The sequence below is a fragment of the Aphelocoma coerulescens genome, unplaced genomic scaffold, assembly GCF_041296385.1.
Source record: "Aphelocoma coerulescens isolate FSJ_1873_10779 unplaced genomic scaffold, UR_Acoe_1.0 HiC_scaffold_92, whole genome shotgun sequence".
Lineage (NCBI taxonomy): Eukaryota > Metazoa > Chordata > Aves > Passeriformes > Corvidae > Aphelocoma > Aphelocoma coerulescens.
In genome coordinates this window covers 251,756-269,318 of record NW_027184074.1, presented here as the reverse complement: position 1 = coordinate 269,318, position 17,563 = coordinate 251,756, and the positions used below count along the sequence as shown (strand labels likewise).

The 17,563-nt window shown below is 57.0% G+C and overlaps 2 protein-coding genes across 2 annotated transcripts; one reads left to right on the top strand and one right to left on the bottom strand.

The window, feature by feature from the left end:
* Positions 1-476: 476 nt before the first annotated feature.
* Positions 477-1,448, bottom strand: LOC138102592 (olfactory receptor 14J1-like). Its single transcript, XM_069000316.1, has one exon. The coding sequence runs from the start codon at positions 1,446-1,448 to the stop codon at positions 477-479; it is 972 nt and encodes a 323-aa protein (XP_068856417.1).
* A 9,779-nt stretch (positions 1,449-11,227) lies between these two features.
* On the top strand, positions 11,228-16,618 carry LOC138102594 (maestro heat-like repeat-containing protein family member 7). Its single transcript, XM_069000317.1, has 15 exons — positions 11,228-11,339; positions 11,593-11,657; positions 11,771-12,100; positions 12,283-12,431; positions 12,687-12,834; positions 13,056-13,243; positions 13,326-13,463; positions 13,726-13,840; positions 14,013-14,150; positions 14,391-14,567; positions 14,694-14,849; positions 15,008-15,109; positions 15,492-15,594; positions 15,926-15,982; positions 16,296-16,618. Exons 1-15 carry the CDS (start codon positions 11,228-11,230, stop codon positions 16,415-16,417), a joined length of 2,100 nt encoding a protein of 699 aa, XP_068856418.1. The 3' UTR covers positions 16,418-16,618.
* The last annotated feature ends 945 nt before the right edge of the window (positions 16,619-17,563 follow it).

Below are 17,563 nucleotides of genomic sequence, written 5' to 3'. Positions count from 1 at the left end.
TGGCCTGTCCCTGCCTGTGGTCACAGCACGGACACGCAGCAGGACAGTGACCGAGCTGCCCGAGCACTCCAGCCTTGCACCCTCAGAAGGGCTGGGAAAGGGAGTGTGGAGCTGGGAAGAGCAGAGGTGGGAAGAGGCAGGGCCATTGTCCCTGGCCATGCTGCTGTGCTGGGAGTCTCTTCCCTCCAGCTCTGCCCACAGGCCAGAGTCCACAGGCCCTGCAGAGCCAGAGAAGGGCTGAGGAACAAACCTTGGACACAAAGGTCAGGGCAGCCCCTTGTTTTGATTCAAATGCACAGAGAAGAAGCCTCCTGAAAGTCTTTGTGTTTCAAAAGAAAGGTAGATGTTCATGTAGAAATGCTAGGAGTAGTACTACAGTACTTTATATAAAGCAGAATAACACCAGAAAAAGAATAAGAGAAAGCACCAATGAAAATATGGACAAAGAGGAAAAAAAAGGCCAAGATTGTAAAGAGTTACATTCTGAAGGTTCTGGAGCAGAAAAGAGAGAGTTTATTGCTTCTGAGAAGCATCCTAGTCATCATTTTCCTCAGGGCATCCCTGAGCTCCTGGTTCCTCAGGCTGTAGATGAGGGGGTTCAGGGCTGGAGGCACCACCGAGTACAGAACTGACACTGCCACATCCAGGGATGGGGAGGAGATGGAGGGGGGCTTCAGGTGGGCAAACATGGCAGTGCTGAGGAACAGAGAGAGCACGGCCAGGTGAGGGAGGCACGTGGAAAAGGCTTTGTGCCGGCCCTGCTCAGAGGGGATCCTCAGCACAGCCCTGAAGATCTGCACATAGGAGAAAACAATGAACACAAAACAGCCAAACACCAAACAGGCACTGACAGCGATGAGCCCAAGTTCCCTGAGGTAGGATTTGGAGCAGGAGAGCTTGAGGATGTGTGGGATTTCCCAGAAGAAGTGGCCCAGGCCATTGCCCTGGCACAGGGGCAGGGAAAATGTATTGGCCGTGTGCATGAGAGCGTAGAGAAAGGCACTGGCCCAGGCAGCTGCTGCCATGTGGGCACAAGCTCTGCTGCCCAGGAGGGTCCCGTAGTGCAGGGGTTTGCAGAGGGACACGTAGCGGTCATAGCGCATGACGGTGAGGAGGAAATACTCTGCTGAGAGGAAGAACAGAAAGAAAAACACCTGAGCAGCACATGCTGAGTAGGAGATGTGCCTGGTGCCCCAGAGGGAATTGTGCATGGCCTTGGGGACAGTGGTGCAGATGGAGCCCAGGTCGCTGAGGGCCAGGCTGAGCAGGAAGAAGAACACGGGGCTGTGCAGGTGCTGGCCGCAGGCTCCGGCACTGATGATGAGGCCGTTGGCCAGGAGGGCAGCCAGGGAGATGCCCAGGAAGAGGCAGAAGTGCAGGAGCTGCAGCTGCCGCGTGTCTGCCAATGGCAGCAGGAGGAAGGGGCTGATGGAGCTGCTGTTGGACATTGGCTGTGTCCGGGCATTGGGTTCTGCCACAGAGAAAAAGACAGTGAAGAGTTAGAGGAGATCTGTAACCACAGTCAAAGCCATTTCCTGTACACCCTCCCCTGGAACACACACAGACACTCTTTTGTGTTTAAGAGTTCAGGGGTTTTTGTTTTTAAGCTCCCCCATATCTCTCCTGGTATTCTTGGGTATCAGAAATCCTACCACAGACCCCCAAATGTCCGTCCCTCTCTCAAGGTCTCAGCACCACACTCGTAGCCGAGGACACACCGGGCTCATTTCACCAAGCCAACAGCATTTTCACACTTGTAGCATCTCTGCTTTTCTCCTCTCTCTGGGCCTTTCAGATAACACAAAGATGCTCCAGGACACATTTGCATCCTGGAGGAAACTCCCAGCTTGGAAGGAAACCTCGGGGAGAAAGCCAAGAGTCCCAGAGCTGGCACTGGATGAAGGGAGATTGAGCTGCTGCCCTGGCTGCACTGACAGCCCTGCCCACAGCCGGGCACTGGGGCCAGCGTCACCCTGAGCCAGCGGTGCCCCCTCCCAGAGCCTCCAGGGCCGGGCAGCTGCTCCCAGCCCTGTGCTCTGCAGAGGGAACTGGGCCCGGGGCTGCAGAGCTGCCCCACGGCTCTGCTGCAGCTCTGCCTGCACAGGAGGGGCTTCACGCCTTGGAGCCCCGGCCCTGAGGGCAGAGGCTTGGCTGGGGGGCACAGGAGGGAGGGGGCTTCTTCAGAGGGAGGGGCTGCACTGGAGGGGATCCTGTGGGGATCTCTAAACTCTCCCTGACACATTGCTGGGTTTGTTTTCTCTCCTTCCCTGATCTCATCTCTGCTTCCTGGGGATTTTCCTCTGGAGCTGTTTCCCTGTGCCTGATCTCTCCCTGCCAGCACTCACAGACCCCAAATCTCTGTGCACTCTCCTTGGCCCTACAGAAACCTGCCTGTGTGCAGGGCACTGGCTGGGGGCAGGTTCTGTTTGCAGCTTGGAGAAAGGACAGCTCAGACTGAGCCTGATGGGTCCAGCCAAGGTGATGCTGGTGCTGTCCATGGGCACAGAAGTGGCTGAAAGCACGAGGGATCTCCTGTGCACCTGCTGATCACTGAAAGTAACAGTTCGGATGTCCCAGGGACCTGACAAAATTCATAACACCTTTAATATTTATCCTCCCTCCCCGCCATTCTCCAATGGCAGGAAACTGAAAACAAAGTCTCAGGAAATGTCCTCATTTCTATCAAAATCCTTGCATTAGAAATATTCTGGGAGTGATCGGAAACCCTCAGCCCATCAGAGCCTCATGAGCATTTCACCTCCCCTGCACTCGAGATGCTCTGAGTTGTATTCACAGAATCCGTAGGCAGGGGGATGTTGCAGCTTCAGGAGATCCCTCCAGGAGCTGCAGCTGCCGTGTCCTGCAGCCAGAGGCTTCCTGTGCCAGGGGCTGGGAGTGATTCTCCCGCAGTCACTTCCCAGCCCCTTCCCAGCCCCGGCTGAGTTGAAGCCCTGTGTGCCTCTGTGCTGTGCCCGGGCTGGCTGCAGGCAGTGCCCCGGCCCTGCTGGGCTGTGCCCAGGAGCTGCTCCTGGCCAGAGCTGTCTCTCTGCAGCGCTGCCGCTTGCCAGGAGCTGCCTCTGTGCCAGGAGCCCGGCCCAGCTCGGCAGCACAGACACAGCACAAGGACTGGAATGACCCTCTCGGGCCTTGGTGCTGAGGCCCTGAACATCAGTCCCTGAACATCAGTCCCTGACAGGGACTGGCACAAACCTCTCAAGAATTCAAGTCACAATCGAACTTCAAAGTTTCTGGAAGTTTTCATGGGTCCCAGTGAGGGACACGACTGAGAAAGTGTCCCCAGGCTGCAGTCAGAGCAGAGAACTGGAGGCAGGGATGACAGGGGGGGACAAAGAGAAGCCAAGTCTTGGTGCCCTGGGGCACAGCAGCGTCTGTGCCACCAAGGGCTGGGAGGAGACACCTTGTGCTGAGGCCCTGGGGCCTGCTGGGCACAGCCCCAGCAAGGCTGGGCACTGTCAGCCCCTTGTCCTGCCCTCAGCATCCCCCCACATCCCAGTGGCCTCGGGGATCTGCTGGAAGGAGTCCCTGGGGAGCCTTGGTCAGGAATGGCCCTGGGGGACTCCTGAATGCTCCCAGGGACTGCAGGGTTTTCAAAGGACTTTGGCTTTGGCTTTTGCCTGGGAGTCTCTGAGAGCTTTGTGCAATCCTGGCCCCCAATTATCTGCTCTAATGAGTCCCTGGAGAGCCTTTGTCAGTAACAACACTCGGTGGGGCTCATTAATGCTTTGTCATCGAACATCGGCTGAACACTTGGATGAAATCAAACTGACTCCTCATATGCAACTCATTCATTATAGAGATGACATCTTGGTCCAGGGCAGCAATGAGGAGGAAGTGCAACAAGTCCTTGAATTAGTTGTGGATCATAGGAAACAGAAAGACTGGGAAATTAACCCTACCAAAATTCAAGTGATATTTTTGGGAATTCAGTGGCAATGCAGGCATCAGGAAATCTTCCCCAAAGCCCAACAGAAAATTTTAGAGTTTGCAGTGCCACAAAGTAAAAAGGAGGCACCAAGATTTATTGGATTATTCGTCTTTTGGAGACAACATATTCTGCATCTGAGACAAATCTCAATCCCTTTGCATAAAGTAACCAGGGGAAATAGGCAAAGAGGCTATTAGTCAAAAAGGCCTTTAGATCTATGGCCTATGCAAAAGGGAGAAGTTGAGTTAAATGTACCTGTAAATGGGTCACATGCTGATGGGAGCCTCTGGCAGAAACAGGGAAAGAAAAAGGTTCCCCCGGGGTTTGGGGGGAGGAAGTTGCCAGAAGCAGGAAACAACTACACACCTTTTGAGAAACAGTTATTGGCAGGTTATTGGGCACTGATGGAAACAGAACAACTTACCATAGGGTATGAAGTGGCTCTTCATCCGGAAATTCCTATTGTGCAGTGGGTCAGAAGGTCCCCACAAGCCCATTGGATTGGGCACGCTCCGGAGTGTGGTACTGTAAAGTGGAAGTGGTATATTCGGGATAGGGCCAAGGTGGGAACGGGGCGGATAGCCACTCTTCATGAGCCAGTAGCAGCTGCCCCCGGGAGGGACCAAGAGGTGAGTGCCAGCTTCACAGCTGAGAGGGAATCTCCAGGGAAGTGGGAAAAGCCTTGAGATCAACTAATGCCACAGGAAAAAGAACATGCTTGGTTTACGGATGGGTCAGCTGAATATATAGGAGGGAAAAGGAAAGCAGTAGCTGACCATCCTCATTCAGAAAAGTTTTTAGAAATGACAAGAGAGGGGAAAAGCAGTCAATATGCTGAATTCTATGCAATTGATATGGCTTTAAAACAAGAAGATCTAGGAGAATGCCTTTCCTATACTGCTTCTTGGTCGGTAGCTAAATGGGTTCGCTCTGTGCCTACCGACATGGGTGGGCAGAGCCTGGAAAATCTACTCCAAAGAGGTCTGGGGAAAGGAACTGTGGAGTGACCTTTGGGAAATGGTGCAAAGAACTGATGTGACTGTGATTCATGTTGATGCCCATAGTGACACAGACACTTTAGAGCGACTTTATAACTCTGTTGCAGGCAACCGGGCAAAGATTTCCCAAGCCAGACCAGAGTTCCCTCCAAAGGAGGATCACGAAGGCTTGGCAAAATGTGTGCACCAAAAATGTGTGCACCTTGGACAAAAAGCCTCTTACAGGTGGGCTCAAGAGCGTGGCATTGCCATGTCACTCGATAAGAGTAGAACTAGAATTGCTCAATGCCCCGTGTGCCAACATATGTACAAACGCCCGGTGCCAAACATTGTAAAAGGACAGCTGGGAAGAGGAAAATTGCCCGGACCAACTTGGCAAATGGATTACATTGGACCTTTACCCCAGGACCAAGAATGTAAATATATCTGCCGTAGACACATATCCTGGGTATTTGATTGCCCATCCTTGTGAGAAGGCCACTCAGCATAGCACCATCTGTACTATAGACACAATAATTCTGTATTACGGAATGCCATTACCCAGTCAAACAGATAATGGGTCTCATTTCCAGAACAAATTAATTCAGCAGTACGCTGAGCAGAAAAACATTCAGTGGGGTTTCCACATACCATATTATCCCCAAGGTGTGGGATTACCTGAGGGAATGAATGGGCTATTGAAAGAGCAGTTGAGAAACCTGGGAGATGGACACCTATCCTGGTGCAGAACCCATCTCACTGATGCACTAATACAGCTGGGGATGGGGTCAGTGGCTCTGACCCAGGAAGAGGTGACTGGTCTGGGGAGATGGTCCTGAAAAGAATCGCCTTCCCGAGGCCCGGTGTCTTCCCTCAGCTGCTGGCAGGAGGGCTCTTGCAGAGGCTGTCAGCTCTTTAGTGATTGTCAGCTCGTGATTCCAGCTCAGCTCTGCAGGGCAGCCTCCAGGCCAGACCAGACCAGAGAGAGAGACGAGAGGCTTGTGTGGCTGGTTCTGCACGGAAGGTAGCTTTATTGTTGGTCCCCTCCAGTGAAGGGGAAAGCCAGGGACGAGAACCCTCTCTGAGCCCTACAGGGGCCCATAGGGCTTGCTTTTATAGGGATACAGGGGATCGGTAAAGGCCAATGGGTTACAGAGGATCTGGGATGGGTAAAGGCCAATAGGTTACGAAGGATCTGCATAGGGTCTCCTAAAGGACTGTGGGTCTGTCTTTTCTCGCCATGACCAAGGAAGTGGTTGCCTTTCCAGGGAGTCCTGCTGGGCGATTGCGAAATCTGTTAACTCAGCAGGGATCCCTCCAGGACAGGGGCTGGGCATACCCCACAATGCACTGCACATCCTTAACAATAGGCCCATCAGGGACACGGACACAAAGTCAGGGGATGGGGCTCGGAGTCAAAGTAGATCATGATTTGGTCAGAGAAACATGGTCTCTTGACACCTCCCTAAGTAAGGGAAGCTCCCAAAGATGGGGACATGATGAACGGCCACCTGAGAGAGTTCTACAACATTATGGAGCGGCTCCATGGAGCCCTAGCCAACTGGTGTCAGGGGCCAAAGAACCTGCCTATAATCTGAATTGGATAAGAAGACTGCAAGCTGTCTCGGAGATAACAACTAACCAGACGGCTGCCACCCCTGACCTTATGGCCGACCAATCCACACAAACGTGGTATGTGATTTTCCAGCATCGTGGGGTTTTAGACTACCGGCAGAAGAAGGAGGAGTTTGCAGGAAAGAAAATGAATCCAACTGTCGCTTACAAATTGATGACAATGGAAAAGTAGGAAAACAGACAACTCGGGAGATGAGAAAATTAGCCCATGTACCAACCCAGACATGGGAATGTTGGGAACCAGATATATTCTTGTGGCTGCCAGGGAGTCTGTGGTTCAAAGAGACTCTTTCTCCTTTCCCTTTGTGCAGCTGCTACCTTCTTGTTTATTCCTTGTTTCGTTCCTTGTATTGTATGACTCATCCAGCACACAGTACAGGGAAGGCAGCTCGCAGTTACGCCTCAAGATCAACCAACTCTATGTGCAACAACTGCAGAGGCCGTCTGACAGCCGTGATTCATCCCGTAAGTCAGAGGAGCGACTGATGTGCTGAGGCCTGAGCAGCAGGCCTCAGCCGGAGCTGACCTACAAGATGAACCCTGGCCAATCTGTGACTAACACCCTCAGTATTATTCAGCTAAAAACAGATGACAAAGATGCTTATGCTAGCTGTTTAACGCCAAACGGGCTGCTTTAGAAACTTTCCCATCACCGCGTACAGTTATCTGCAAGAAATGGATAATTTAAGAAACTTTCCCCAGCTGACATGAATAAAGGTTTGTTTGCAGGGTGTCTGAGGTGAAACCCTCCCAGGCAAGGCCTTGGCACTGGCCAAGCTGTAGCCCCTGCTGGTTGCAAAGTGTGCCATCAGATCCAGGTGTTTCTGGGCTAAAAACACAAGTCACTTGGACTTCCTGATTTGGGCCTATAAAAGCTGGACCCACGTTTGGGGCAAATTTGGAGGCCTCACATATGGGTAGATGCACCCATAGGATTTTCCCAATTCATGGGAAGGGTTCTCCAGATCCTTGCTGCAAAATGGGGCTCCCCAACGACTGCAGATCTGGATGCTGGTAAGGTATTTAGGCAACTGGTGATGCATCTTTCTAAATCACTCTCCTTTCTCTTGGATAGTAATAATTAGGTGCATTACCTTGCTTATTTTTGCTTGTTGCTAAAGCCAAGCCCCTAGTTTTACTGAATGTATCATTTTACGTTTGAGGTTCCTTAATTTCACAGTAAAATAAGAGCATTCTTTCCGGTGCTCTCTGTGTCCTTTAAATCGCCTCTGCCCCTTGGCAGAACAACAGGAGGCCCCTGAGGGGCTGGGGTGGTGGGAAGGCCCGAGGAAGTGGCTGTCAGAGGCCATAAGCAGCCTCCAGGCAGCCGCCTCGTTCCTGCTGCCCGGCTGCTCTGGCGCTTCCCCGAAGCATCTCCCAGGCCTGCGGCAGAAGCCCTCAAGGCCGGGCCTCAGCAGGAGGGTGGGGAGCACCCCGAGGTGCTGAGGCTGGGCTGGCTGGGGACAAGGAGGGCGGGGGGACCCTGCTGGGGCACGGCCCCTGGCTGCTGCCAAGAAGGGGCTGTGGGCAGAGGCAGGGCTGGCGGCCAGCCCGGGCCCCTGTGGCTGCCCAGGCCACGGTGCTGTGACCAAGGCCCCCCTGCATAAGAGACGGTCCGAAGATCCCTCATCTGCCTCATGATCATCGCCGAGGATAGAGACTGAGCACAGGAGTCCTGGCCTGGCTGAGGTGGGATGTCTGCCAAGTGTTGCCTGCAGGTGTGCCCGCTGGGAACTGGGACGCATTCCTGAGGAAAATTAGTGCAGGTTGCAATGGACTGTGCCGTTCTTGCTGCCCAGGCGGGAAGGACTGTGCTGAAGTGGAAAGGAACGACCTGTCCTGTACACCTGTCCTGCACACCTGTCCTGTACACCTGTCTTGTACGTCTGTCCTGTACCTGTTTCCCAAAGCAACAGGCCCCATAACAACAGCTGTAGATTTCCCAACCTCTTGGCCAGTTGCCCCTCGCTTCTGAAAAGGGCTATAAAGGGACTTTCTGAAATTACTGAGCCCAAGATCTCCCCATGGAAAGAAGATGAATCTATTGGCAGAAGACCACAAGGACTTCGTCTCATCCGTTGGTAGCTATTGCCCCCCCTCTTTCTTCCTCTCTACTTTGGTTTTCTTTCTCTCTCTCTCTTTCTCTCTTCTATTGCATTACTGTGTTGTGGGCACTTAATAAAGGTGCATTGCTCATATTAAAACTGAAATCTCTTGTGTCCTTTTACACTCTGAGATCGATAAACGAACCATCACGACCCCTGCTCGTATTAGCGGATCGTGACACCCTGACACAGAGCTCTGGGCCTGCACAGCTGCTGCCACCATGGGGAGGGCGGCGATGTCTCCTCGAGCAGGGCTGCCGAGTCGCTGCTGCTGAAACAGCTCTGGACGCCACAGAAACAGCACCAGAGCGTGCACAGGAACAGCAGGAGCCCCAGTGCCGGCACCAGCTCAACAAGGCATCCGCACCAGCCGGGACGCCAAACGGGGCCATACTGTGGGCACAGCTGCACGTGGCTGGGCAAAAGGCTCCAGCAGAATTGGCTACAATGGCTTCCTCTTGCCTTGCCAGCCTCACAGCGACACTTGGCAGCTTCAGCTGCAGCCTGTGCCCCTGACTGACTTCAGTGGCCGTGCTTGAGGGCAGACTCGCCTTCCACAGTCAGGCGTTCCAAGGCAGCGGCATTGGTGCCATCGTGAGAGAGAGACTCTGATGGGACACAAGCCCTGCACTGCAGGTGCCATCCCTCTCCTGCATGCAGGCCCCTTAAAGAGACGTACATGAGCTTCCAAACTAAATCCTGGACTTGCTTGGAACAAAGGAAGATGCAGCCGGCACTAAAGAAAAGCAGGGAGTGCTGGCAGACGTTCAGGGGCGGAGGGAAGCACTTTGCTGTGTGCAGAGGAGATGGCCCGGTTCACAAGCTCAGGCTTTGCTGCCAGAGGATCCTGCTTCGCTCTTGCTGGAGGCCATTCCCTACCAGTGCATGGCCCTCCATTGTTCCTGCATCACGTCTGCTGGACCTGTGGCAACAAGTGTGTCCCGAGTCCATGTGACAGCAGAAAAGGGTGGGACCTGTGTGCTTCCAGCGCCTGTCTTGGCTGCTCCTTCAGGATGCTGGCACCATCATCAGAGACACAGAACAGCTTCTCCTCCCACAGCTATCCCTATCCTCTGCACTTCCCCAGGTGGCTCCCTTGATGTTCCCTGGGGAACCTCCCTGTTTGTGGCCGTCCATTGCCCTGCTCAGCAGGGACGCAGTTGTGTTTGGACGTGAGCTGCCACAGCCAGACACGCAGCAATGGGAATGTTGAATATCAGAGGCTGGGCCGATTCCTTCATTTCCAGAATGCAAGAAAGACAGAAAAGCACAAGGAAACATCACAGTGTCTCTGTAGAATCTCTTTGCCCTGTGAAACTCAGCAGCTGATGCTGTTCTGGTGCTACTGCTAATCCCTTCCATGAAAAAATTCACTCCAGGAAGGAGCAACATCTCCTGTCAGATACCAAGCGCTCCCCCCAGTCACTCCAGCTGCTCCTGCCAACAGCCCCCTGTAGGAAGGAGCACAGCCCCCAATGCACCTTGGCTTTGGCTGCCCTCTGGCAGAGAAGCCCCCGGGGGCACAGGTCTCTGGGGCAGGAGATGGGCACCAGCGCTGCCAGGGCTCGGGAGTGGCAGGTCTGCTTCGGAGGGGACTCAGCCACCCCTGCTGATTTCAGCGCTCCCTGGGCCCCAGGGGTCAGAGCAGCATTCGCACCCTGGCCCACACGTTCCTTGTCTGTGTCACAGCCCCGGCTTTAGGATGGCCACCGGCCGGGATATGTCCCAAGGAGGCTGTGCCAGCTTCTGTGGAAGACCCCGAGCCCTTCCCGCGGCGGCTGCGGCGGCAGCCGTGGGGGCTCCTGGTGCTGCCCTGAGCCCACAGAGCAGGGGAGCGTTTGCTTATGGCTGGAGCCGATGCTAAAGTTCCTGTTGGGCTCTCTTAGACACTTGGGGCAAGGCATTCCTTCCAACTGGGGCCACTTGGGGTGGGCTGGGGGTGGCCCCAGGGCAGGTGGGGTGTGTGCAAGGGCCCTTTGTGACACGGTTCAGAGTGGTCACCGTGGGATGGAACGGGACAGGATGTCCCAGGGCCCTTTGTGACACGTGCTGACATAGGGGCTGGCAGCGAAGCGGCCACGCCACAGTGCTCGGAGCACGCGACGGGACAGGACAGGACAGAGCGGTGCCGTGAGGAGCCCCCGCACAGCGCACTCGTTCCTTGCTGACCTGGAGCTTTTCCGAGGCGTTATTCCTACAGGTGACCTCGAGGCCAGACCACAGGACTTGGTGACCTGTGGCCTTCTCGAGGCTTCTCTTTTGCAGGTGCCCTCGAGGGCAGACCATGGGACTTGGTGCCCCGGAGCTTTTCCGAGGCATCTCCCATCCCTGTGGCCGGTGCCCTCAAGGCCAGACCCTTGGCTTTGCTGACCACAATCCTTGACGAGGAGTCTCCTGTCCTTGTGGCAGGAGCCCTCTGAGACCAGGGTGCAGGACTTGCTGTCCTGTAGCCTTCCTGAGGCTTCTCTGCTGCTGGTGCCTTCAAGGCACAAGTGCAGGACTTGTTCACTCAGAGCTTTCCCCAGGCATCTCTCTTGAAGGTGCCCTCGAGGCCAGACTGCAACATGGCGGGCAGATTCCGTGGCCTGTTCAAAGTGTTCAGGGGGAAAAAAGGCCCTGCAGCTGCCCCAGCACAACAGCCCGAAGAGCTGGAGCAGTTCCAGCCACGGCAGGACAGTGAGTGACAGAGCTGGGCCACAGGGCTGATGGCGGCAGCCAGCTTGGCACCATCCCATCCCACCCCATCCCATCTCCAGGGAACAGACCCATGGATAGGATGGAAGAGGGGCCAGGCCAGACCCCCCGCAGCAGCGGTGCTCCATCCCCTGGGCATCCCGGGGCTGTCCCTGCCTGGGGAGCGCAGGGCTGGGCTGCGTTCTCCGGCCTCTCCCGCAGCCCCTCAGCTCTGGCTGCGCTCGCTCTTTGCCAGATGCAGCCCTGGACCGGACACAAGAGAAGGACCGTGCCCACGGCCGCTTCCGGAGAACAGTGCAGGTACCTGCAGCCATCCCCACCTGGGCTGGGCCTGCTGTCGCTGCTCAGCCAAGCACTGCGCCTGGAGCACCCCATGGAACATCCCTCTCTTCCCTGTCCTTCGTTCTCCGCAGATGTTCCGGAAGTTCATCTGTATTCGGCGTGGAAAGACCAGCACCAGAGCAACTGAGGGCACAGCTGAGCCTGACTCTGGGCTGACTGAGCTCCAGGCACAGCCTGATGTCAGCACAGATTCACCTGAGTGCTCAGAAGACTCTGACAGTCCAATGAATGATCACACAGCGAAGACTCTCATGGCAGGGACTGAGGACATGGCCATCACAAACACCGACACCGGAGAGACTCAGGGCATCCCAAATACTGACACTATGCCCATTCCCACTGGGATTCATGCTCCCAGTCTGGATCTTTTTGAGGAGAGTGCTGATTCTCCTCAGCAGCAGGTAAGCAGCCTGGGGCCAGGGCTGGAGACTCCAAGGATCGTGTGCCCCCTCAAGCCACGGCTGCTGGGCCCCCTCAGCCTTTAGGCCCGCACAGTGCGGTGGGAAGGGAAGCACTTCTTGGGGGCAGCTGGGGAAGTTGCTCCCTTGGACAGTGCTCCAAGTCTTCCCCATGCCTCCTCCAGGTGCCAGCCATGGTGAGGAAGATTCACCAGAGTCTCGGGTCCCATGTCACTGTGGGCGCCAAGCTGGGCTTTAGCCTTCTGAGGCTGGCTGAAGAGCAGCCCACTGATGTGGTGCTGACCCTCCTGCGCTGTGCCCCATCGTGCGACAGGTACGGGGCCCAGCTGCCTTGAGAGCTCAGGGCTCACCAGCCCTTAGGGCTCATTGCCCTGTGCTACCTGTCCAATGGGGTCTGCCAGACAGGCAGAGAGCTCCAGGACCCTCGGGGCCCTCTGCTTCCTGAGCCTGCTGCCATACTCCCTCCCTGCCCCTCAGGGCATCAGGGCTCTGTCACCTGGGCCCCACAGCTGCACAGGGCATGGTACTGTGACTGAGACGCCCCTGACTCAGAGCTCCGATCCCACAGAGCTGCCACAATGATGTGGAGACTCATAGGATCATTGGGACCAGCAGTGGAGAAGGTGTTGCCAACACTGCTCTGTGTGATGCCCAAATGGCCACTGCATAGCATGTCCACCTCTGATGGGGATGATACAGATGTCTTTGCCCTGTCTGTGAGTTTCTGGAACTGGCCTTTACTCACCCCGAGGTCACATCCTCACCAGCTCTCCATCCTTCCCCCACTGCATCTCCTTGCCTCAGGTGCTGGGCTGAAACCTGGGCTAGGGGCTGGCTCAGGGGGCACCAGGCCCGGTGCTCCCCCTGCGTCTCCCCTCGGGCCCTGCCACATGGACAGCTCAGCACTGAGCGCTGTCTCGGGCTGCTTCTTTTGCAGGCAACTCTGGCGCTGTGGGTGATTGTCCAGGTGCCCGAGTGCCACGAGGCAATGAACCTTCATTCAGCCTGCCTGTTTGTGGCTCTGCTCTTCCAAGTTGTCATCACCACACAGCAGATGCCAGAGGAAGTTGATCACTTCTGGAGAGCATGCCGGGAGGAACACCGCCTTCCCACCAACCCCAACAGGTCCCAGTCCTCCTGTCCTTCCCATGCCCTTGTGGCCAGTGCTAGTGCTCCCAGTGTGACCTGGGCTTTGCTCTGCACACAGGTTTGCAGTGCAGGTCATGAAGGCTCTGCTCTGTCGACTGCGGTGTAACAATGAGGTGGTGGCTATGGAGCGCAAGCGTGGCTGGGACACGCTGGTGTGTGCTGACACCCAGCACTACGCAGTGGGTCTGCTGGCCAGGTGAGACCCCCTTCTCCCCACTGCCCCCGGCACTTGTGCCCTGTGCCCGAGGTGCCCCACACAGTCCCTGTGGGGCCTCGTCACCGAGGGACGGCCAAGCAGACTGGAAAAGGCTGGAAGGGGAGGGTGCCCAGAAGGAGCTGCCTCCCAGAGCACCCAGGTCCCCTTGCAACGTGGTGGGGAAGACCAGACCTCTGTGAGTCAGTCCTGGGAGATGTTTGCCCCCTGGCACAGGGTCTTGGTGCCTTTTTCCCCCTACCAGAGAGATGCGCCAGGTCTTGATCCCCTTCTGTTCCCGCATTGCATTCCACCTGCTCAAACCACTCAGCAGGGAGGAGCCACGCTGGGATCTGCCCTTCCTGGCATTCCTTGTGGAGGTGAGCCTGACGGCCAGCGCTGCCTCGCTGAGCTGCCTCCCGCCTCTCTGCCCTCTCGTAGCCGCAGCTGCCTGGGACGGTGCCCGCGCCCTGCGCTGCTGCCTGGGCCCAGCCCTGGGCGGTTCCGGGCTCCTGCCGGCCGGCTCCCCTGTCACTGCCCTGTGCCTTTCAGGTCCTCGAGTGCCTGGACTTGAGTAAATATGGTGACAGCATCCTGGAGATCATGTCCAGGTACCTGCTGAGCAAGTGCAGGCAGAGATGTCGCCTGGCACTCAGAGGCCTCGTGGTGCTCAGCAAGGATCCCGCGATGGTGAGAAGGCGGCAGCGGCTGAAGCTGCGCTGGGGAAAGCAGTCACATGGGCTTGGCTGGGCTTCAGGAGCTGAGGCAGCTGCTCCCAGCTCTCCTGCCTCCCAGCTCAGCTGCCCCAGTGCTTCGGGACAGGCCTTTGGCCTCTGGGCCCTGCGGCAGCAGGGCGAGCTTGCAGGGCCAGGGTGGTGTAGGCAGTGCAGCCGTTCATGGCTTCACAGCACAGCCTTGTGTTCCACACAGGCCAGAAGGATGGGCAGCCTGTCCCAACGGCTTGTGAAGCTGCTGGGCGATGCAGATGGAGAGGTGGTCAGGATGTCCCTCTCTGTGTTCATGAATGTGCTGGAGAACAAAGACATCCTGGTATCCAGCACCACCGCCCCGAAACTGGCTGAGGCGCTCCTGCCACTCTTTGCAAATGTAAGGCTCTGTGCCCCCAGCCACTGACACTGGCTGCTGCCCAGACACTTTGTGCCCTGTGGATTTTTAGGCCGTTGCCCACATGGGCTGGAGAAGTTGCTGCTGAGGTTTTTTCCTTTACGCCAGGACAACAGCAATGTGCAGATACTCTCCATTCACCTCTTCTGCAAGGTGATGGAGTTGGTAGCGGATGAGGGAAAAAAGCCCCTTAAGACAATTGTGTGCCAGAGCCTACTCCCACTTTTATTCCACTGCCATGATGAGAATCGGAACGTGGCAGAGGTGAGGACTCGTGGGCTGATGTGTCCTCCTGGGAGGGGGCTCAGCTGCCTCCTGCCCTGACGCCTCGCAGGCTGCAGTCTTCTCCTGGCCTTGGAACGGGGATGCGGGTCCTGTGCCCTGGGCTGTGGTGCCACCTCCGTGTCTCTGCTGCTCTCCAGGCTTCTCGCGAAACGCTGATTTGTGCAGCCAAGTTCCTGAAGAGGAGAAATCTTGGGCAGCTGGTGAAGAAGGAGCAGCTGTCGAAGTTTGCTGAGTGCCTGGTAAGGACCGCCTGGAAGCCCAAGCTGAGCCTGGAGAAGCCCCCTGCCCCTGGTGAAGCCCAGTGTGTGGAGTTGGCTGCGGTGCTGCACCAGGGGCGGCAGCCTGCGCCCCACACGCTGCTCCCTTGCCTGGGCTCTTCTCCAGGCTCCTCTGGCCCCGAGCCGGGTGCCGATGGAGCCCCGGCCCCGCTGGGCCGTGGCGCGGGGCGGCACCGCGGCTCCCCGGGCAGCAGCCGGCCCTCGGCCCCCTCCAGAGCCCGGCGCCAGCGGCTGCTGGCCGGGCCTCGGGGCCGTGCGGGCAGGGGAGGCCAGGGCTGGGCGCAGAGAGCCCGGCCAAGGGGCTGAGCCCGCGCCAACCCTTCCCTCCTGGCGCTCTCTGCAGCTGGCAGAGGACAGGAGCCGAGCGGCCGAGCTCCTGCACCAGGCCCTGCCGTTCGTGGACAGCCCACAGCAGTCCCTGCGAGAGGCGGCCGCCAGGTTCATGGGTGAGCCACGAGGCCGGGGCCCCTCCCCGCCCCGCCGCAGCTCGGCCCCAGCCCCGGCTGCTGCCCCGGCAGCGGGATCCGGGCCCGGGGCCGTGCAGCCCCGCCTGCCCTCGGGGCCGCTGCCGCCCTCTCGCAGCCGTGCCCGGGGCCGTGCAGCCCCGCCTGCCCTCGGGGCCGCTGCCGCCCTCTCGCAGCCGTGCCCTCGGGCGTCAGGATGCGGCACGGGCCCGGGCTGAGCCCTGCCGGGGCAGGAGAGCGAGTGGCCACGGGGCTGGCAGCGCCGCTGCGAGGGAGCTGTGCCGCGGGGCCGTGACCGCCTCTGTGCTCCCAGGGACTGCCAGGGTGTTCTTGAGGGGGCAGAAGGAAGAGCTCCAGGTCCTCAGTGAGGGTGAGTGAGGGCAGCGGGCTGTCAGCGGGGGCTGGCGGGGGCGAGCTGCAATGCCTGGCTCGGGAGCTGCAATCCCTGCCCTGGCTGTGGGGGGCTTTGCTCCATGTGTGGACTCGGGGTGACGTGGGCAGAGCACAGAGAGATTTCAGGGACACGGTGGGGAGCTTCATGGCCAGCACCTTTGGGCTGATCTCGTTTGCCCCTGCTGTCTTCTGACCATGGCAGGAGTGGGTGAGATGGCCCTGGCAGGAAGGTCTGCTTGGATTCCCGCAGATCCAGGCTCTGACTGTGGCTCTGTTCCTGTCTCTTCCAGCCCTTCAAGCCCTGAGGAGAGACGACAGCCCTTCCCCGATAAACATCATAGTTCAGGAAATATTCAACAAAAGAGCTGCAGAACAACGTTCATCTGCTGGCTCAGAACCAGAGTCCCTTTAAGACCTCCAGATATCCTGCAAGATGAGACCATCTGGAGACAGAGTAGAGCAGCTGGAGCTCCAGGCACAGCTGATGCTGGTCACAGCTGAGCCTGTGGAAAGCTCCCATAGCTCCTGCCCTCTCCCTCCCTTTTGACAGCCCCATCCCTCCAGCCTTCAGACCCTGCCCATCCCCTTTTTTCCTCCCAGCTCATCCCTTTGCTTCGCGTCCTATTAATAAACAGTTTGGCTTCTTCACTTGACCTGCATCTCTGTGGTGCTGAAGCGGCGCAAAACCTGAGCCCTGGGACACACAGGCCCCTCCTGCCGCTCTCTTCCGTGCTATTACTGCAACCCTAGGGTATATCACCGTGTCCCGCAGCCGTAGGGAGGAGGAGAGAAGATCCAGCAGGCAGGAATTGTGCAGCAAGATTGATTTATTTAATTATTTTACAAACTCTTTTACAGACTTTTTTCTTCATAGTCTAATTGGACAAAGGATCAGCCACCCCTGGGGGTGATTGGCTAAAATCCTAAAGCATCCATTGTCAAAATATTTCCTACTGTACTATAAACAAGACTTTTCAAGGCTGCACGTGTTTGGTTGTTTACATAACTCTGCTGCCTCTTCTGTGGGAGAGAAAAGTCTCTCACGGGCTTACAAAATAGCAAGAAAATCCTTGCTAGCAGCATTTTTGTATCCACACCATGCCATGTTTTGTGCAGAGACACAGAGGAACGAGAGCAGCTCAGGCTGGAAAGGTCCCTGTCCTGAAGGTCCAGTTCCACAACACTGTGGAGTCAGAGGTCTTGCTGAGCACCCCGAAGGCCCTGGATTTTAGAACAGCCAACAGGAGTATGCTCCGGAGGCAGCTGTGAGGGATTCCGTGGCAAGCCTCCACAGAGGGCAAAGGAGCTTGGAACGCTGCAAGTTTTCAAGAACAGCTTCCTTAAAGCCCAGCAGTGCTCCATCCCTGCACGGGATCAGGAAGAGGGCGGAACCAGAGACCATCCGGGCTTAACAGTGGCCTCTGGGTGTGCCTACGAGCAAACGCAGCAGCAGCACAGTGGCCGAGACTCGGACGCGCGACCATCCCGGTGTCCGGAGCGCTGTCAGGCAGTGTTGGGATCCTGGGGGCGGTTCTGGTCTCCACAAGTGTGGAATCGC

What these genes read in the sequence shown, in the direction of transcription:
- LOC138102592 (XM_069000316.1), bottom strand. Translation starts at nt 1,448, where the DNA reads ATGTCCAACAGCAGCTCCATCAGCCCCTTCCTCCTGCTGCCATTGGCA.
- LOC138102594 (XM_069000317.1), top strand. Translation starts at nt 11,228, where the DNA reads ATGGCGGGCAGATTCCGTGGCCTGTTCAAAGTGTTCAGGGGGAAAAAA. An exon ending in CTTCCCACCAACCCCAACAG is followed by an intron (nt 13,244 to 13,325) that starts GTCCCAGTCCTC and finishes CTCTGCACACAG; the next exon opens with GTTTGCAGTGCAGGTCATGA. An exon ending in TCCTGCCACTCTTTGCAAAT is followed by an intron (nt 14,568 to 14,693) that starts GTAAGGCTCTGT and finishes CCTTTACGCCAG; the next exon opens with GACAACAGCAATGTGCAGAT.